At 39.0% G+C, this 22041-nt stretch overlaps 1 protein-coding gene across 1 annotated transcript; it reads left to right on the top strand.

Moving 5' to 3' along the window:
* The first annotated feature begins 318 nt into the window (after positions 1 to 318).
* Positions 319 to 18768, top strand: agtr1b (angiotensin II receptor, type 1b). Its single transcript, XM_053636700.1, has 2 exons — positions 319 to 1371; positions 14869 to 18768. Exon 2 carries the CDS (start codon positions 14978 to 14980, stop codon positions 16001 to 16003), a length of 1026 nt encoding a protein of 341 aa, XP_053492675.1. The 5' UTR covers positions 319 to 1371; positions 14869 to 14977; the 3' UTR covers positions 16004 to 18768.
* The last annotated feature ends 3273 nt before the right edge of the window (positions 18769 to 22041 follow it).

Here is a 22041-nt window from a genome sequence, read left to right as displayed (position 1 = left end):
TCAGGTTTGTGCATTTAGAAGTTCGGTGACCTTGAACGTGGTAATGAGTGTGGCTACGGGAAAATGGAGTCCGGTGGTGTGTGCTATTAGAAGTTCCGGTGACCATGAACGTGGCCATGACTGATGGGATAGGGTTCTATGGTCAGATGAAACCAAAATAGAGCTTTTTGGTAATAAACACCAGAGGTGGTTTTGGTGCACACTGAGAGGTAGCCATATGGAAAAGTACCTCATGCCCACGGTTAAATATGGTGGTGGCTCTTTAATGTTATGGGGCTGTTTTTCTGCCAGAGGACCTGGATATTTTGTTAGGATACATGGTGTCATGGACTCTATCAAATATCAACAGATATTGAATGAAACCTGACTGCCTCTGCCAGAAAGCTTCAAATGGGCCGTGGTTGGATCTTCCAGCAGGACAATGATCCAAAACATACATCAAAATCAACACAAACATTATTTACTGACCACAAAATCAAGGTCCTGCCATGGACATCCCCGTCCCCTGACCTGAACCCCATAGCACAAAGTATTGACTAAAAGGGTGCCGATAAATGTTGCACACCTATATTTAACAGTTTTTTTTTTTTGATAAACCTGTGTCGTGTTTGCAATTGTTTGATATCCATGAGAGCAGAGTATTTTTGTTGTTGTTTTTTGTTTGTTTGTTTGTTTGTTTGTTTTTTTTAAAAAAAGATCAAGATGTTAAACAATAAAGACAATTTTTCACAGCCTTCTCTGCTCATATTTACCAAGGGTGCCAATATTAGTGGAGGGCACTGTGTCTATTTAGCAAAGTTTGCATAGTGATTTCAAGAAAACAAAATGAGATGAATTTTAGGAGGTTAGGAGGAACACTATTTATTTTTAATTCGATTCATTTTCCATCCGTGGAGTAACGGATTTATTGCTGTGTATTTAAGCATTTCTCTCTCGAACTACAACCACTTGACTGAATTTCTTATTATGAGCTCCACCACAGTCTCTGATCTTGACAATGATGAATTCACTAATAAGACTTGTGAGAAAAGCCAGCTCCTTTAGAAATGCAGTGGTGTGGAGAGAGGACAGGAAACAAGTGACCAGAGATGACCAGAGAGAGAGAGCATGAGAGAGAGAGAGAGAGAGAGAGAGAGAGTTGCAAGGGTGGTGGTTGTGGTGGTGGTGTGGTTTAGAATCTGATGCCTCGGGGGAACAGATTGAAGCGTGTTGTTTGGGGTGGATTAAGTTCAGTGTGTGTGTGTGTGTGTGTGTGTACAGGTGGTTTTGTTGCTCATCTGGACTTCGTGTTCCAGTTTAGATTAAGGACCCTTATTTATCTGAAGCTCCTTCACGTGGACGCGCTCGAACTCCAGCTCCTGGTCTCATCAGGTATGAGCTCTTCATCTTTTCGGCTCTTACGCTCTGTACATTTCAGCATGATTTTCTGTAAATAGCTTTATATTATATGCACTAAATATGGTTCTAGTTTATTGTTGCCGTTGATGGTGTGTAGTGTGGAACTTCATTATATGATGCTTCTTTTTTTCGGTATACAGCAAAAGCAGAGAATGTAGGTACAGGAAAAGATGCAGAAGAGGATGTACTGTATATAAATTTTCTTATGGTTTTTAACATGTGGAGGGTTTAATCTTTTATATTGATTTAAATGTGTTTAGGGTTAAAGTTCTATTTTAAATGCAAGATGTAGCTTTCAACTTTGTTTAATTCTTCAAGTTTGTGTGTGTGTGTGTGTGTGTGTGTGTGTGTGTGTGTGTGCGCGTGTCTTTGAGGCGCACAATGAAGTGTGTGAACATGTACAAAAATGCATTATGGTTTACTGTGTTTTTAGCACCACGCACCATAACTATTGGCACCCTCCATGCATTGAGCCTTAAACCTATGGCAACACTATATTATATTATTATTACAATATATTTACAAAATAGGATGTTCTCGAGTTTCTGAAGTGCATCTTCTCCCTGTGTGTGTGTGTGTGTGTGTGTGTGTGTGTGTGTGTGTGTGTGTGTGTTTCCTCCTGGTTCCTCCCAGTTTCTTCCCATGTCGCATAAACATGCTCTGCCCATTCTCCCATAGGACTGGCTACACTAAACTGCCCGTAGACTAAACAGCCTGTGTGTGTGTGTGTGTGTGTGTGTGTGTGTGCATGGTATCCTGTGATGAGAATTCAAGATGTATGACTCCAGAACCATCACAGCCCTGATCAGGGTAAAGCACGTACTGAAAATAAATGAATGAATAAGTTGTTCTCTGAAGGAGGGAAATTGTTTTACGAGCACTGAGTCACTTCCTGTAATGACCAACGAGGACAACATTCACATCTGGCCTTTTCACGTGTCTCAAACGTGTTCACCAGTTCATTGGTCACATTTCATGACTGTGTGTTGGCAAATGTTGCCAAATTTACCAAAAGCAACATGAGGTCACTTCAAAAACAGTCCCAACTCTACAAGCCTAATATCACACCGTAAATACGTCCGTGTATATATTTACCTTCCTGATGAAGGCCCTCCGAGAGGTGGAGTAAACTGTCGTATCAATGACAGACTATATGGCATTCAGTGGAGCTTTTTTTTTTCGTCCTGATTATCACTGCAGTTCCAGTGATGCTGGCTGAAGTTCAGGTAGAAAATTTTGTAGGTTGCCCTCAGGCAGGGGTGTGAGCTGGACTGTCAATAAAAAATCTGAAACTTGGACAAAAAGTTGGATTTACCATTAAACTCACCTTTGTGTTATCACTGTACCTCACTGCAGGATGACCAGAGCGATAAAATGTCAAACTTTTTGGCGATCTAACACGAGGCTAAGCTAATTTGATGTCGCTAGCCAAGTGGAGGCACAACTAAGCTATCACCGTATGGGTTTAGCTGCTTCAGTGCCATGCAAAATACGTTCGCTGTCCTTATATCATGTTCACGTAAACTGGAACTCATATAGACGTGTACACACCTCGTTTTCCTGCTCGGCATCAGATGATGTTACTGTTTCAGTTTCAACCGCTTTACTGGGCGATCCATCTATCTTCTATACCGCTTATCCTACAGGGTCGCGAGGAACCTGCAGCCTATCCCAGGGAGCATGGGGCACAAGGCGGGGTACACCCTGGATGGGGTGCAAATCAATCACAGGGCACGCTCACATACACACTCACACACCCATTCATACACTACGGACACTTTGGACATGCCAATCAGCCTACCATGCATGTCTTTGGACTGAGGCGAAAGTGCTAACCACGTACATAGTAGCCACCATGTGCCCTCCCTTTCCTGGCTTAAAAAAAAATATCCATTTTCCCCTCAAACTCACTGACTCTGTGAGCTAGTGTATGGAGGAATTGAGAGCCAATAAGACACGAGTATTTCCACGTATTTTCCTGTAAACACTGTCTGATCGGTCTCGCCTCCGTTCACTGAAGATAAAACGACGACATCGCCGTCTTCTTTTCCCAACGTTCAGTTACGTAGCGACAAACCGCCCCAAGTGGAGAATTATTCAGGGCTAAAGGAAAAAATACTCCATGTGTACAGCCCCCACTGCCCAGGCCAGGTTACCCCTTGCCCTCAGGAAGGACTCTTCTCTTCCAATCAGCTTGTTCTTATGGATGTAGCATCTATTCATTCATTTAATCCACTGCACTGTGGGAAGGAAAAACCATAATATACTATGTTTCTCAAGTTTTAAGGAAAACTGTATGCACATGGGAATAATTCCTGGCCAATTTCCGTCTGTTCCAGACTTTTTATTATGACATGTTTATTGTGGCCTTGATCACGTTTAATAGTATTTTAGCTGCATGTGTTTTTATATCCATTCCCTGACCCGGGCTATCTGTCTGGTTTGTCTGTCTTCCTCATCACGATGGTGAATGTGTGGCAAGCTTTTGCTGACTTCGTGTGCTTTATTCATCAATCACCCGAACACGAAAGGAGCTTGCGACTAAAAAATAAAATTCAAAATAAAAGTCAAACATGACTTGCAGACCCAATTTTAGTTTTAGGTGGGATTGATGTCCATTTTTGAACATTTCTTTCTCTTTCTCTCTCTCTCTCTCTCACACACACACACACACACACACACACACACACAGCTCTAATGAACTTGACGACAGTACACGAGGCTTCTAATGTTACTTTTCAAGAGTGTTTAATTTTCTTGAATTTGAATTGGATCTCCTTTGATTTGCAGTGTTTGAATCCCATTAATGTGCATCTCATTCAGCTGTAATGAAGATCCCACATGTCATATAGTCTGGAGCTAGAGCTATACCAAACATAGCGATAGGAGTGTCCCTGTATTGCGGCTTACCTTTATACTGTTCGAAAAACATCGGTTCTTCGAGCGATCATTGGCTAGTTAAGCGTTCGTATCGTCTGATAATCTTCCAGAGTTTTCTTCAGATTTTCTTCAATTTCAAGTTTAGGTAGCGGCCTGGTGATTTGTTCTGTAGCGTGCTTTTCTTTTTTTTTGTGCAACGTAGTTCCCTTTTGCATTATATAATGCGTATAATAATAATAATAAGTCTTTATCATTACCTTTATCATATACATTACAGCACAGTGCAATTCTTTTCTTCGCGTAGCCCAGCAAGTTGGGGTCAGAGTGCAGGGTCAGCCATGATACAGCGCCCCCTGGAGCAAAGAGGGTTAAGGGCCTTGCTCAGGGGCCCAACAGTGGCAGCTTGCCGGCGCCAGGGATTGAATCCCCGACCTTCCGACCAGTAACCCAGAGCCTTAACCGCCAAGCCACCGCTGCCCACTAATAACTTCACCTATAACAATGTAGTACAATGCCAAACTCCAAATACGCCCCTTTGAAACATTTATACCATTTTAAAGTCTGATATAAAGACCATTTTTGCACGTAAAGTCATGGAGGATTTCTTAACCACGCGTCATTCCTTAAATAATTTCATCTTGTTGCTAAAATTCTATTCTATTAACCTCCAAACAGAATATTGCCACAAATAAGAACACGTAAACAGTTTTACTGACACAAACACGTTCTTAACACGGAGCTTTTATATGAGAGAAGACAGGTAGAGCATGTCTTAATGGCCTGTAGAGATCTAAATAATATCATATTTACGAAGCGGTTAATGCGTTGACAGAGAGACACAAACCGTTGAGTGGATCAGACACGGACGAGTAGATACGCTTTGTAAAAGCAGCTCGAAGATGTCTGAAACATAGCACGAATATAGTTTAATCATACGCCACTGTGCTCAGATATTAATATGGTTGGGTTGAACAGGTCACACTGGATTTCCAAGACACAAACGATCACTTGTATTTAGTGCTGGAGATGCGTAGAGCCTATATCGTGTATACATTTGTGTATTTAGATGCCTTATTCAGTTCAGAGCGCAGCTTTTCAACAGGACTTAAAATGAAACCTGTTGAATGATTAATCTACAGAGTTAGGTTTGGAGCTGTGATATCCTGATACACTATATAGTCCAAAGCATGTAAACACCTGTTTTTGTAAACACCTGATTGTTTTGATAATAACAACCTCCAGTAAATGTGTGTAGCGGTGTGTGTGTGTGGTCCTTATCAATAGAAACGGAGTTGCAACGTCTAGAACTTTCCACTCTTACTCTGTAAGGAATGACACACAACAGACCGTGCAGGTAGAGTATCTGAATATAATGCAGGCTGGAGGGGTGTGAGGCGACACAACGCCCCAGCCGAGTGCCGCTACTTCACCGAAGTGCATTATCCTCGTTAACTGAGCATTCCACTTACACCACAGTATGACCAATGACTACAGTGATTCATTTATTCATGAACCGCACGTCATGCATTATGTTGTGGAACGTCTGAACCCTGACCCTTCTCTCTCTCTCTCTCTCTCTCTCTCTCTCTCTCTCTCTTTCTCTCTCTCTCTCTCTGTCTCTCTCTTCTCTCTGTCTCTCTCTCTCCTCTCTCTCTCTGTCTCTCTCTCTCTCCTCTCTCTTTCTCTCTCTCTCTCTCTGTCTCTCTCTTCTCTCTGTCTCTCTCTCTCCTCTCTCTCTCTGTCTCTCTCTCTCCTCTCTCTCTCTCTGTCTCTCTCTCCTTCCTCTCTCTCTCCGTCTCTCTCTTTCCTCTCTCTCTCTCTTCTCTCTCTCTTTCTGTCTCACGCTATCTTCTCTTTCTGTCTCTCTCTCGCTCTTTCTGTCACTCGCTCTCTTCTCTTTCTGTCACTCTTTCTCTTCTCTCTCACTCTCTCTTCTCTCTCTTTCTCGCTCTCTCTCTCTGTCTCTCTCTTTCTCTCTCTCTCTTCTCTTTCTCTTCTCTCTATCTCTCTCTCCTCTCTCTTTGTCTCTCTCTCTTTCCTCTCTCGCTCTGTCTCTCTCTATCCTCTCTCTCTCTCTGTGTCTCTCTCTTTCCTCTGTCTCTCTCTTTCTCTCTCTTTCTGTCTCTCGCTCTCTTCTCTTTCTGTCTCTCTGTCTCTCTTTCTCTTTCTCACTCTCTCTCTGTCTGTCTCTCCCTCTCTCTTCCTCACTCTCTCTCTGTCTTTCATTCTCTTCTCTCTCTCTCTTTCTCACTCTCTCTCTGTCTCTCTCTTTCTCTCTCTGTCTTCTCTTTCTCTTCTCTCTCTCTCGCTCTCTCTCTCTCTCCTCTCTCTCTCTATCCTCTCTCTGTCTCTCTCTTTCTCTCTGTCTTCTCTTTCTCTTCTCTCTCTCTCGCTCTCTCTCTCTCCTCTCTCTCTCTTTCCTCTCTCTCGCTCTGTCTCTCTCTATCCTCTGTCTCTCTCTCTCTCTCTCTCTCTCTGTCTCTCTCTCTTTCCTCTCTCTCGCTCTGTCTCTCTCTATCCTCTCTCTCACTCTCTTTCTCTCTCTCTCTCTCCTGCTCTCTCTCTCGCACACACTCACACGCGCACTAAAAACACTCAGTCTCTCATTGTACTGAGAAAACAGTAACTAAAAAGTCTCCGTAAAAAAAAAATATCACCACAGCAGTGTTTACTGTATTTGAATGATTTAGTCATTTGTTTCTTTGTTTGTTTATTTATTTATTTTTAAACCTATTTCTAAATAGTCCCCCCCCCCCCCCTTACTTTGTGTCTCCCAATATTAACCTTTAAATGAGTCAAATGTGTCTGGAACAGGCTGAATAATCCTAGATCCTGATGTATAATAATCTCATAATAAGAAATATCAGATACATTTGCCCATATTCAAGATATTTGCACTTTCGAAGATATCATATCTTCCAGTGGATAATAATGGATAATAAAAATACCGCAATAAAGCCTTTTCTTTCTATTAGAGAAAAGAATCAAGATTCAAGAAAGAAAAAGTGAATTATTGTGTAATTTTTATACGCGTATTTTAGCCCGGTTTATTAAACAATGCCAATAATTATGAATCCCACTGCACTATATTTAACAAACTATGGAACATAATATTACCATCATTTTACAGGATGCTTTATTATTTATTCCTGCTTTAGCTTTACTATGGTGCTTTGAGGGAACTATTTCATGTAAGCCATGACACTACCGTGATCTTATCTGTTGTTGTTTTTTTAATACTCCTACAGTACGTACACTGTTCCTCACGGTTTTACTATTTAATATTCCTAATTTAAATTCTCAGCAAAAAAGCGTTGTAACTATGGTAGAACCCTGATTTGTAGACTGGGGTTTTCTCTTGCTCTGTGGTTATGTTTCGTAAGCGTCGCCTTTCCGAACAGATGACAGTGTGTCTGTGGAGTGTTTTGTAGCTCAAACTGCTCTGTTGTTAGACCTTTTGTTCAGGGCACTGTTTCATTTTTGGCTCTTCAAGAGGGAGTGAGTAAGTGGGGGAGTGATAGAGCACAGAGCCTGCTAACAGAGAGCGTGGCTTGTTTGTTACTACATCGAGAGGAGTCATGTTTCTGCATCTCACAAGCTGCTTTGGGGACACGTTTGACGGACAGATGAGACCGTAAGTAAGATTCAGTGTGCGTGTGAAATTTGTTAAAATCTGAAGAAGAAAAAACTTGCATATTAATATTTATGATTGGAATACTTTATAATGGATTTATTTTGCAATTAAATACATTTCCGAGTTTACTTTTAACTGTGGGTAACAGTTTCCTGCGTTACCCACAATGCCGTTAGACTACCTGGTGACAGTGGTGCAGTGGGATCTCTGTGTGAAGAGAGTGATGCAGCAGAGCTTTACTCCTTTAGTTAGTCCAGCTCAAATGGATCAGCTTCCAAAGCTTCAACTTTCATGCTAATTCCGCCGTCACGCTGTAGATCATCTAACTAGCCGAGCCGAGTCTGCGCCATAACTCGGCGCAGCTGCTTCGTATAGCTGGGACTTGAAGTCCAACATTTGCGTTAACGTCTCCACTACTTCTGCTTGGTGTTGAAGATGGTGAGTGAGAGAAGAACCTCTTGCTCTTTTTTTTTTTTTCCGGCGCTAACAGAAAGTCCTGACTGTTATCCCTTATGTTTGAGATTGTTGTTACTAGTGAAAAAGTGTCTCAATGACAACGTCTCCTTGTGATGTCAGCGCGACACACAACCGTACACAACCGAGAACAGTACAAGTAGTGCTACTATACAAGATTTATAATTGAGTTCTAGAGAAGCAAAGTGCGCAGAGTCGAGGCGTAAGAGCCAGAGTAGCTTTATTGTTTGTTTGTTTCTTTGTTTGTTTGTTTAAATAATGTGGGGGTTGGCATGACAGGGGTTAGTTACGTGCTCACGGATGAGGTGGGTGTTTAGCTGTTTTTTGAAGATGGTGAGAGATTCTGCGGTCCGGATTGAGGTTGGAAGTTCGTTCCACCACTGAGGGACGGTCAGCGTGAAGGTTCTGGAAAGGGATCTTGAGCCACGCTGAGTAGGAACTACTAAGCATCGGTCGCTAACCGATCGCAGATTGCGTGAGGGAACGTAAGCCTTCAGGAGAGAGTCGAGGTAGGAGGGCGCTGTTCCAGACAAGGTCTTGTACGTGAGCATCAAGGCCTTGAATTTGATGCGGGTGGCTACAGGAAGCCAGTGGAGGGAGATGAAGAGGGGTGTGTCATGGGGTCTTTTGGGCTGGTTGAAGACGAGGCGCGCTGCTGCATTCTGAACCATCTGAAGGGGTTTGATGGAGCTGTCCGGGAGGCCCGAGAGTAGTGCGTTGCAGTAGTCCAGTTTTGAGATGACAAGAGCCTGGACTAGTATCTGTTTAGCCTGTTCGGTGAGGTAGGGTCTGATTTTCTTGGTGTTGTACAGAATGATGCTACAGGACCGTGCAGTTGTTGAAACGTGCTCTGTAAAGTCAGATATTTTAATATACATATATTGAGCGTGTTCCAGAGTGGAGTTTTGCTTTAAGATGTAGTGTATAACATAGATCGTGTAGCTTTATGTGCTCTTCCTCGCGGAGTGTCCGGCGTTGCATCTGCTCTTAAATGCACGTGCGTTTTGAGCAGAGCTCAGGCGGAGCGAGTCTGCCATCACAGAGCGACGCAGAAGTGGATAATTGTTTTTATAGTGGCCACAGTTGTGCTGATGTGGTGCATTTCCAGCCCAGCCCTCTGCGCAGCAGGAGACGGAGGATTAAATGACTCATTAACTTGATCACGGAGCACTTTCAAGTGCCTGGCGCTTCTCTCTGCCAGATGGTGTTAACAACCGCTGCTTTTAAGAGGAGCACAGATAGTTTGGTCACTGTTTAAAGCTGGACCAAAAACACCTTCTCGGTTGAGAATTCGCCCACTTGACATGTGTCTGTGTGTAATGTGTCCCGGTCACTAAATCAGTTATGTAACACTATTATGTAAACATAACAACAATTCAGCTCAACTTGCCAGACATTGGTCAGATTTTTTTCAGGAAGTCAGATGTAGACTGATCTAGAACACAGAGTTTCCTGTGGCACAGCACCTCCCCTCATGCGCTCATCCTGTATTTCATTTCTGTGAGTTCCAAACTGGCACTGCATCCACAGCAGGCCTCCAGACCTTCTGTGACCCCATGTGAAAAAATCACAAACAACTGACGTTCTTTCTGAGAAAAAGCTGAGAAAATATGAAATTCTCACGCTCTGTTCTGTTTGTTGCTTATAACCGCAACCATCGTGGACATATATATTTTTACATTAAGCCTGAACAGAAGGATGACAAATTAAAATAAAAAAAAACATGTGGCTGTAGGGGGCATTTAATTATTTTGCTGTCCTAGTTTGAGTCCATTAGAGGGAAGCAGGACTGAAAATCCATACTGAAGTTCTGAACTTCATTTCTGAATACTGACTGGTCACCTTTATTCTATGATGAAACATTTCTGTCCTGATGGGCGTGGTCTCATCCAGGATAACTCTGACCCCATCCCAGGCTTGATGGTTTAATGAGGATGAAAGTGATGTAAATTGTATAGTATAGGCTTCACACTCAAGCACATCTCAAACTATTTGAACACTTACGAGAGATTTTGGAGTGACGTGTCAGACAGCGCTCTCCAACACCACCATCACCACTCCAACTGAGGGAGGATCTTTTGGAAGAACAGTTTTCATCAATTTTCTTTTAATTTGTCACCTTTCTGTGTATATAGATACTGTGTGTATATATATATATATATATATATATATTATATTATATTATATTGTGGTATAATATTATATATATATATATATATATATATATATATATATATATATATATATATATATATATATATATAATCTTTAAGACATGAATTTGTCTTTTGATTTGTGCTATATAGTTATATATTTTACTTAATTCTGTCTTTTTTTCTGTTCATACTTTAATTTTTAATATTTTATTTTACACCCTTGTATATTTTTTTTATTGCTTCATGAAACACAAACACTTTTACAACTTTTACAAGTTAGAAAGATGCAATCTATTATTATTATTATTATTATTATTATTATTATTATTTGTTTTATTTATATAGCGCCTTTCTCATACACAAGGTTGCTTTACAAAGTCTATCACAGCAGTTTAAGTACAAACAAAGCAACCAAACATAGAGGGATCAGAATTAATATGATAATAAAGGACAAATAACCATAAACAAAGGCAAAGGATGGATGGATGGATGGATGGATGGATTGATAGATAGATAGATAGATAGATAGATAGATAGATAGATAGATTATTTATAACCAAGAGAAATTCAAGTATTACCATAGCAGCACAGCTTACAGATATAAGAAATTACCTTGCATAAACCCAGCAATAAATATTGAGTAAAATAGGCAGTCTTCCATAATAATAATAATAATAATAATAATAATGACTGCTCACTACAAATGTAAAAAAAAAAATAAAAAAAAAAAAAGACTTTTTACATTTCCAGTGAGCAAAAGTATATTTTGGCAAATAACACGGAAACATGTAGAAATAATATACAGACAGAGGCCAGGGCATGTCTGTGCCATACGCTGTGTACACTTGCTGTATGGAACTGAATGTTTTCCACATTAATAAGTAAGAGCAGGTCTGCTCCGTCTGCAGGGACACTTTAGTGAGTGCGGGACTTGTGCAGGAAACTCAGGGTGTTATTTCATCGCTCTGTTGTTTTTGGCACCCCAACATTCCCCTCCTGCAACAAACACCACATCTGTAACTAATAAAGCTGTTTCTGTTACACCGGGAGGCCTTAGCTGTGAAACCAGAGAAAAGCTATGGGCGCATGTGACACAAGCACATATGAAACCGCTCTAGGGTTTAAAATGAAAATATTATACTGGTTAAAATGAGACATATTATTGTTGCAATTAAAATGGATCACGTCCTGAAACGTGATCAGAAACAGCAGTTTGATATGTAGTGAGAATGGATATGAACTGACATTGGTATGCAGGGTGGAGAGGGAAAATGTTGAGGATGCTAATATTAATATTAATAATAATATTGTCTTTTTAATATTATGGCTTTTGTTACAGTGTTCAGTGATGGTCAGGTTCTCCATAAAGCTGCTCAAGTCTGCTCTCTTGTGGTCTTTATCAATAACACACAGAACACTGGCTCTTTACTTTGTTAAATTAGATTAGACAGACTAGTACAGAAATATGAAAATACATTAGAAAGAAGAAAACTCAAGGGAAATATTTAGTAGTAGTAGCAATCAAATAATAATAATAATAATAATAATAATAATAATAATAATAATAATAATTGTATTATTGTTATCATGTGTAGTAGTAGTGGTGGTATAGTAGTAGTGTATTAGTAGTAGTAGTAGTAGTAATAGTAGTAGTAGTATTGATTATATTAGTAGTAGTAGTAGTAGTGGTTGTATTTTTATTAGTAGTAGTAGTAGTAGTAGTAATAGTAGTAGTATTGATTATATTAGTAGTAGTAGTAGTAGTAGTAGTAGTAGTAGTGGTTGTATTTTTATTATTATTATTAGTAGTAGTAGTAGTAGTAGTAGTAGTAGTATTGATTATATTATTATTTTAGTAGTAGTAGTAGTAGTACTAGTAGTAGTGGTTAGATTATTATTATTATTAGTAGTAGTAGTAGTAGTAGTAGTAGTAATAGTAGTAGTAGTATTGATTATATTATTATTTTAGTAGTAGTAGTAGTAATAGTAGTAGTAGTATTGATTATATTATTATTTTAGTAGTAGTAGTAGTAGTAATAGTAGTAGTAGTAGTAGTAGTAGTAGTAGTAGTAGTATTGATTATATTATTATTAGTAGTAGTAGTAGTAGTAGTAATAGTAGTAGTAGTATTGATTATATTATTATTTTAGTAGTAGTAGTAGTAGTGGTTGTATTTTTATTATTATTATTATTAGTAGTAGTAGTAGTAGTAGTAATAGTAGTAGTAGTATTGATTATATTATTATTTTAGTAGTAGTAGTAGTAGTGGTTGGATTATTATTATTATTAGTAGTAGTAGTAGTAGTAGTAGTAGTAGTAGTAGTAGTAGTGGTTGGATTATTATTATTAGTAGTAGTAGTAGTAGTAGTAGTAGTAGTAGTAGTAGTGGTTGTATTTTTATTAGTAGTAGTAATAGTAGTAGTAGTATTGATTATATTATTATTTTAGTAGTAGTAGTAGTAGTAGTAGTAGTAGTAGTGGTGGTTGGATTATTATTATTAGTAGTAGTAGTAGTAGTAGTAGTAGTAGTAGTGGTTGTATTTTTATTAGTAGTAGTAATAGTAGTAGTAGTATTGATTATATTATTATTTTAGTAGTAGTAGTAGTAGTAGTAGTAGTGGTTGTATTTTTATTAGTAGTACTAGTAGTAGTAGTTGTATTTTTATTATTAGGAGTAGTAGTAGTAGTAGTAGTGGTTGTATTTTTATTAGTAGTAGTAATAGTAGTAGTAGTATTGATTATATTATTATTTTAGTATTAGTAGTAGTAGTAGTAGTAGTAGTGGTTGTATTTTTATTAGTAGTACTAGTAGTAGTAGTTGTATTTTTATTATTATTATTAGTAGTAGTAGTAGTAGTGGTTGTATTTTTATTATTATTATTATTAGTAGTAGTAGTAGTAGTAGTAGTAGTAGTGGTTGTATTTTTATTATTATTATTATTGGTAGTAGTAGTAGTAGTAGTAGTAGTGGTTGTATTTTTATTATTATTATTATTGGTAGTAGTAGTAGTAGTAGTAGTAGTAGTAGCTGTTGTGGTGGTAGATTGGGAAAAATCTGAAAATATATTAGACAGAATTTGAAAAAGTCTAATATTTACTACTAAATTAAAAGAAGAAGAAAGAAAGAAAGAAAGATGAAGACTACATAAGCAATAATAATAATTAAAAAATGATTAATAAAAAATTATTATACACAGGCAGACAAAGTGTGTTAGTCAGGTATTGAGTCACCACAAGCCACCAGAACAGCTTTAATGTGCCTCGTGTCGACTCTAAAAGTCTCAGGAACTGTACTGGAGCGATAAAAAAATGTTCCAAATAATGTTCCCTCTGATAATGTTGTGAAGATGCCTGTCTAACACTTTGTCCCCAAAGCTCTCATAGGTATTCAACTGAGTTGAGATCTGGTGAGTGTGAAGACCATAGCATATGGTGTTCAAACGGAAAAACCAAAAGTTTAGGGCTTTATATATGAACCAAAACCTCAATTCTTGAGCTTGCTTAATTCTTGCTGATTTGAGTGATCTAATTAAAACCTAAATTACAATCCTTGAGAAAAGAGCAAGGCCACAATGAGCACTATGTTTCATCCCATTACACCTCAAGTGACATGATGCTGCACATTTTTCCACGTTTTATATTATGTCCTTTAATGAGACGTCTTTAAAGCAGAGCTGCAGGCTGGCTCTCCACGGAAAACATGTTGGATTTTCTCACAAGTTTCCACAGTCCGGACCCCTGGTGAACTGTTTGTTTAGGTGTGTGCTGATTAGAAGCTCACATGCTGAGTCCCAGCCTCCACAGAGTCTGAAATGTGACAAACATCTCTCTGTGCATGTCTCTCCTCTCTCTTTTTCTCTCTTCTGCCCGTCACCTGAACCTCAAAACGTTTCATGGCGCAGTTATCCGAGCACGCTTGTAGCATGCTGTAGTTCATTAGAGCAGCTCATAACACCATAAATAAACTGTCGTCTTTTTTCCGGCAGCTGCACCCACATGGACAGCCCCTTCCATAAACACTGTACATGTTTACTGTTGCCTCTTACTACCTGGAGGGGGGGACTGTGAAAGCCAACCACAGGTTCTTTGACGGCTCGTATATCATGGTTTCAAAGCTTATTCTCACCATAAACATCATAAAGCATAAACTTTTGATGGTGTCTAGTTTCGCCAAAATGATATAAAGACTAGATGTAGAGGTTTAATGAGGGGACGTAGCCTGAAAGGGTTTCTTACTGGGCCAGCTTTTACAACCCATGACTGTGGTAATGATCGCTCTACTTTCTCCTGGATGATGATTGGCATTTTTGTTGTTCTTTTTTATAGGACATGGTGAGGCCTCAGAAGCGTCATAGAAAAGTGGTCAGCCGGACGCACCCCATGGACACAGCACCCAGTTTTCAACCTTTGAAACCGTAAAACCATAAACACAGAAATGGAGAACCTTACGGCGGAACTGAACGAGGCTTTGCCACTAAAGTGCAACATGACCGGCAGCCACAATTTCATCTTCACCTTTGTACCAGTCGTCTACGCTTGCAACTTCGTTATTGGGATTCTGGGTAACAGCATGGTGGTGGCTGTGATCTACCGCTACATGAAGCTGAAGACTGTGGCCAATGTGTTCCTGCTCAATTTGGCTGTTTCGGATCTCACCTTCCTCGTCACGCTTCCCATGTGGGCAACGTTCACTGCCTTGGGCTACCACTGGCCCTTTGGAAGTTTCCTATGCAAGGCCAGCGCAGGTCTGGCTATCTTCAACCTCTACACTAGTATGTTCTTCCTGACGGCACTCACTGTGGATCGATACTTGGCCATCGTTCACCCAATGGGCTCACGTCGGCGGCGTACGCTACTCTACGCCCGAATTACCTGCGTGCTAATGTGGGTATTCGCCTTTGTTCTGAGCATGCCTACTGCTCTAAGCAGGGACATCTACAGGGTCAAGGATCATCCCTCCACACTCTGTGGAATCTTGCAGAGCAAACAGATCCATCTCCTGGTGTCTCTCAGCATTCTTAAGAGTGTACTAGGGTTCCTTGTGCCCTTCCTCATCATCATCACCTGTGACTGCCTGATGGGTTGCGCCCTGCTGAAAGCCAAAGGTTTGCTGAGGAAGAGTGCACATTCTCAGGAAGACGAGACTCTGTGTATGCTAGCTGCTGCTGTCCTGGCCTTCTTTGTATGCTGGGCTCCTCACCAGCTCTTCCACTTCATGGAGCTCCTGGTAATGCTGGGGGTGGTGACAGACTGCCAAGTTCTGGATGTCATCGACACGGCCATGCCCTTCAGCATATGCCTGGCTTACTTTAACAGTTGCGTCAACCCCATTCTATACAGCTTCGTGGGCCGCAACTTTCGCAAGAACCTCCTGAGGCTGCTACACTGCGAGTCAAATCATGTTATGAGAAACTCCAGTATCAGCACCAAGATGACTGCTCTGTCCAACAGAGCTTCTTAAGTGCTACGTCTGTCCAATAAGAAAGACTCTGAGTATAACACTAACTCAATGGAAGAGCCAAAGACCTAACACAATCAGATCACTGGGAAGGTCATCTTTTTTGTTTCATCTCATTTGCAATGGGAAGGTCTATGATTTCAAAGTTCATCAGACTATTAAGACATATTTTAGCGTAAAAGTTACAAGAAAATTGTAACTGAATCATTTCAAATGAAGTGTTGGTTTTTTCCATCCCTCTTCAATCCAGAAATGAGACACAATCAGGCACATGCCTTGGGGAATGGATGGAAGTCTTTATTGAACGTTAATAGTATTACACTGAGGGGCAGATGTACTGAGTTGCTTGTGCCTGGTTTTAGGTATCCATACTCTGCAACAAAACTTTGCTAGTTATATATGAAACTGGAGTACGAGACTAAACACGCACTTTTAAGCGCCGTACACACTGGCAACATACAAAGTATTTTTTCCTCATATTTCAGATGCATTCATGCAAAAAAATTGTTGAGAAATGGGAAATTGTTCAATTCAATTCAATTCTATTTTATTTGTATAACGGTTTTTACAGTAGACATTGTCTCAAAGCAGCTTTACAGAAACATATAAACACGGTATACAGATTTTAAAGGTGTGAATTTATCCCAATTGAGCGAGCCGGTGGCGACAGTGGTGAGGAAAAACTCCCTAAGATGTTAAGAGGAAGAAATCTTGAGAGGAACCAGACTCAGAAGGGAACCCGTCCTCATCTGGGTAACAACAGATAGTGTGAAAAAGTTCATTATGGTTTTATATGAAGTCTGTTTGGCCTTAGAAGCAGCCGTAGTCCCCGCAATCTGGAATTGGAGTAGATGAGAGCTCCATCCAGATGTTCTGATGTACAATGCTTTAGGCGGTTAGTAGAGACCAGTCTTTTTGTGTTATTTTATTTATTAATTTTTTTCACCAAAACCAGGTCTAAATTTCACATGTTGCTCTGAACTTTGTTGCTCTGAACTTTGTAGGCAGTGTTGCCAGGTGTGTTGTTTTCCTGCATTACTGAACTGCCAGCATATGTTGCTGATTATGTTATGTTGGAACTCTGTGAAAAAAAAATAAGAAAACCATTTAAGGGTAACAACATGTTTCAATAGTCACAGCACATAAGTCACACACATCAGTTTTCCTCACATTTACATTATATTTACAGCATTTGACAAGACACCCTTATCCAGAGTGATTTACATTATCTCATGTATACAGCTGAGCAGTTGAGGGTTAGGGGCCTTGCTCACTACCAGCAGCGGTAGTTTGGTAGTGCAGGGATTTGAACTCATGACCTTCCAATCAGATGTCCAGCAGCTTAACCACAAAGCTAACACTGCCCCACATCTAAGAAATTCAAGACATTACACAAGGCTTTTGTGACATCACCACCTTTCTAAATGCTACATGTATCCGCAAGAAAAATGGAGTGCAATTTAATTTCACACTCATATGAAGTTTATTCTGTTTGCAGCATGATAATTAAGCTACAGCCTTAATTAATTGAACCTTCGTTTCAAACGTCCCTTCGGCTGACTTGAGCTCCTAACCCACTCCCACTCCAAAGTCACATCTATCTCACTCATACTCATAACATCTTACACATTCGTTGACCTGTGTTCGTAGCAACACTGTCTTCATAAAAACTGAGATAGTTAATGCCAGATAAAGACAAACGATAAAAGTCTTAAGAACCTAAAATGGCCTACATGAACCTTCCTGCACTCTGTAACACGTCCATCGTAGAACCGTACTGAATTCCAGTAGATCCTCTTTTATGTCCAAGATCCCAGGTTATGCACATACTGCCAAATGCCCATCTATCGGTGTTATTACTAATCATATTTGGCTAGCCTGTTGGGAAAATCAATGTTTGCAACATCCAAACATCACGTTCTAGATATGTAAGCAAGCAGTCGCCTAGTGCAAGGGCTCTCAAACGTTTTACAGCCAGGGACCGCTTTTACAAACAAAACTACTCAAAATATTTAGGCACATTATTTAAAGGGGTACAATAATATTTAGAAGCCAGAGAGTTTTTATTTCCACTCATATGACCCAATTTTATCAAAATGATTATTAAATTCCTCTGGACAGGATTCATAGGCATAATAACGTTCATAAATGTGGATTGTGGTTGAGAAAATGGGCCTAGAGTGTTTCCCGAGTTCTCATAAAAGGATCTCAAATTTCTCTTTGTTATGTTAGCTTTCTTGCTTGGAACTCTTCAAAAATTTATTCCAGCATTATAAGCACCGAAATGGATAGCCTGTATTTCCTTTGTTTCTTTGAAGCTTTATGGAGTTCATCCACCTTATTTCAGTAGCTAGATAACCTTCCATCGTCGTTCAACTAGGACAAATTTAGCTATAAAACAAACAAACAAACAAACAAAAAAAATAACCTACTGACTTGTTCAGCATCGTATCTTCATTGAACAGCCCTATTCGGCATGTCATCGAATACCATGAACCTCAACCTCATAAGCGACAGCAAAATCGGGCCAGAAATTGTTAGCTATGAGGGCGAGTCAAATGAAAACCTTAAAAGTGAGGGGTATGTAGAAGTTGTAGTTGTTAAAGTTGTAGTTGTTCTCAGTAGCCCCTTTTAACTGCTACCTTAAACCGGATACACGTTTGTGACACAATAAACAATCATTTGAAAAAATGAGGTTTCTATTTGACTCACCTGTGTATGAACAAGTGGAATATTCACGTGACAAATCATTTTCTTTTGGCTTGCCATTGCTGTTATAGATACAATATATATATATATATATATATATATATATATATATGTAGTTTCTAATTGTAAGCATTTATTTATACAACTGAGCAGTTGAGGCTTAAGGGCCTTGCTAAAGGGCCCAACAGTAGCAGCTTGACAGTGCTGGGATTTGAACTCAAGACCTTCGGATCAGAAGTCTAAATTTTACTCAATAAGAGTAAAGTGTTGCAGTGCATCTTGGAAAAGCAGCTCCCTTATATTATTTATATATTTATTTATTTTTTTTGCGAGAGATCATGTTTTGTCCCCCAAAGTGATATTATCTGGCGATGCTGCGCTGGATTCTGCTACGTTTGCATTATTAAGCAGTAAATACGAGCACGTCTGTAACTGACAGGAGGGACTTAAAACCAACCAAAGACTCTGGCACTAAAGTGTGTTTTATTTCAGGCATTATTTTTTCCCTCAGGCGTACGATACGCTTGCCTTTTCATCAGCTCGATTGAATCATTCTAAAATTCCACTCGGCTTTTATTTTTTATTATACTTTACAGCGTAATGAAAAGGTTTTTTTTTGTTTTTTTTTTCTCTCACTGTTCTCTCCGGTGCAAGCAAATACAACAGTACAGCTTAAGAATCAGGACAGTGCAGATGTAACTTACGAAGGTAATACACACTTTAAAAAGACAATATAACAAGCTTTCCAAAGGAGGTCGAGGTAGTTCAATAGCATGCAGTAATATCTGTGTTAACTTATAGAATAATGATATGATGATCAAATATTAATAGCCTATATGCAGTTCAGATGCATTTCAATAGAAATACCTAATTTCTCCTGATCAATATTTTTATTGTTCTTAACATGCAAATATCTGATGATAATTAAACATACAATTATGCACAGATTATAGTATCTGTATATGGCTTTAGGGATGTCCAGGAGATCTCATGCCAAGGCATGATTAAAAAAAAAAATCCATCTCAATTAATAGCCTCTATTATGATATAATCATGATGCTTGACTTGTATATAGATGCATAATAGTTAACGATTTACAGTCATTTGTGGACCACACACACACACACACACACACATTCCAGCATCTGAAATATTACAGTGTTTCAAATCTAAAAGGACCTTTCAGATCTTGAGAAGTTAACTGAGCTGAATATGAGAAGGAACTGAACATGTAGACATCTCGTAGTGAAACATCCTCAGGTGTAGATAGATTCAGTTAATATATTCATCTAGATCATGTATTTAAGACTGCTGACCTGTTATCTTTTTCCTACTAATAAAATTGTGATGTGATAGAGACTGTACTATGTGACTGTTTAGCGTTTTCGGTGGTGCAACTGATCGTTTTAGTAGATGTTATATATTTATCATATGCGTAAATAGTTGAATATTTGTATTTGTATGTGAAATATGCGTTCTTAGAAACATCTTAGTAACATTTAGTGGACATTTATATATCTCTGTTTCTGTCATTAAATGGACTATGTTGATGATGAATGTGCTCAATGACTACATTAGTCGTGCTTCTTTCTTGTTTTTTTTTTTGTTGTTGTTGTTTTTTTAAGAATATCTGTGTGGCAGGCTGGGAAAACCATACACATGGTGAAATTTAGACTTTTTTTTTACTATAGTTCTGAATACTATAGACTTTCCTGAAGTTAAATGTGTTTGTACGGTATCTCAACGACAAGTGAAGTTCTAACAGGTGAAAAGGGAGAAAACTGCATTTAAAGCTTTCGCAGGAGAATCACGCGGGACATTTTGACAGCTGTTTTTTTTTCATTTCAAACTGAATTTATTGTTGCACTTATCCAACAAAGCACTATGTGAGTACATCATAGTAATTACACTGTTTGTACCACCATATGATCTTATTACCCAATATGATATTACCCAATATGATCTTAGCAGGAAGATGCCAAGACAATTTTTTTATTATTTTATTTAAAAAGATAAATATTTCTGTCATTTCTGGAAATATGTCCATGTTTCTATAATCTGAGAAGTCAAAGTATGCTACAGGCAGAAACTTGAAGTTTTCTCAGACTGCTACACTTTTATTTTAAGGAATATTTATTAGGGGTTAATTGAGGTCTTGTTCATCGTAAAGCCCAAATAGGACACTTGTATTTATTTATTAGGGGTTTATTAGTTTATTCACTATGAATTAGATTTTATTCACAAACACATGTATTGGGTGATAATCAGGGATCTGTTGTGTGAAAATGACTAATAAATCCATTATTAATTGTGATAATGTGAAAAGTAATGCTTTGTTAAGGCCTCGTTATCTGAGAAGTTAAAGTATGTTACGGGCAGAAACCTGATTTTGTCTTTGTTTCTTTTTGTTTGTTTGTTTGTTTTTTTGTTTTTGTTTTCCCAGACTGCCAGACATTTAAACATGTATATATAGAAAGTGTCATATTTCCTGATAATTATGAAACTCCTACTGTTGTCGCTGAAAGTTTCCTTAAGTTTTAAGTTCTTCCTTAAAAACTATACAGTGCCATCCAGTAATATTGGCACTCATGGTAAATATGAGCAGAGACGGCTGTGAAAAATTGTCTTTATTGTTTAACCTTTTGATCTTTTGTTAAAAAACAAAACAAAATACTCTGCTCTCATGGATATCAAACAATTGCACACACAACATAGGTTTATCCAAAAAAAAATCTTTGTTACGTATAGGTGTGCAAGAATTATTGGCACCCTTTTAGTCAATACTTTGTGCTACTTCCCTTTGCCAAGATACCAGCTCTGAGTCTTCTCCTATAATGCCTGATGAGGTTGGAGAATACATGGCGAGGGATCTGAGACCGTTCCTCCATACAGAATCTCTCCAGATCCTTCACATTTCAAGGTCCACGCTGGTGGACTCTCTTCTTCAGTTCACCCCACAGGTTTTCTATGGGGTTCAGGTCAGGGGACTGGGAGGGTCATGGCAGGAGCTTGATTTTGTGGACAGTAAACCGTTTTTGTGTTGATTTTGATGTATGTTTTGGATCATTGTCCTGCTGGAAGATCCAACCACGGCCCATTTGAAGCTTTCTGTCAGAGGCAGTCAGGTTTTCATTTAATATCTGTTGACGTTTGATAGAGTCTATGATGCCATGTATCCTAACAAAATGTCCAAGTCCTCTGGCAGAAAAACAGCCCAAAACATTAAAGATCCACCACCATATTTAACCGTGGGCATGAGGTACTTTTCCATATGGCTACGTCTCTGTGTGCACCAAAACCACCTCTGGTGTTTATTACCAAAAAGCTCTATT

Source organism: Ictalurus furcatus, chromosome 1, assembly GCF_023375685.1.
Source record: "Ictalurus furcatus strain D&B chromosome 1, Billie_1.0, whole genome shotgun sequence".
NCBI lineage: Eukaryota > Metazoa > Chordata > Actinopteri > Siluriformes > Ictaluridae > Ictalurus > Ictalurus furcatus.
The sequence above is the reverse complement of the archived record's forward strand: the minus strand, read 5'-3'. Positions and strand labels throughout refer to the sequence as shown.

What these genes read in the sequence shown, in the direction of transcription:
- agtr1b (XM_053636700.1), top strand. Translation starts at nt 14,978, where the DNA reads ATGGAGAACCTTACGGCGGAACTGAACGAGGCTTTGCCACTAAAGTGC.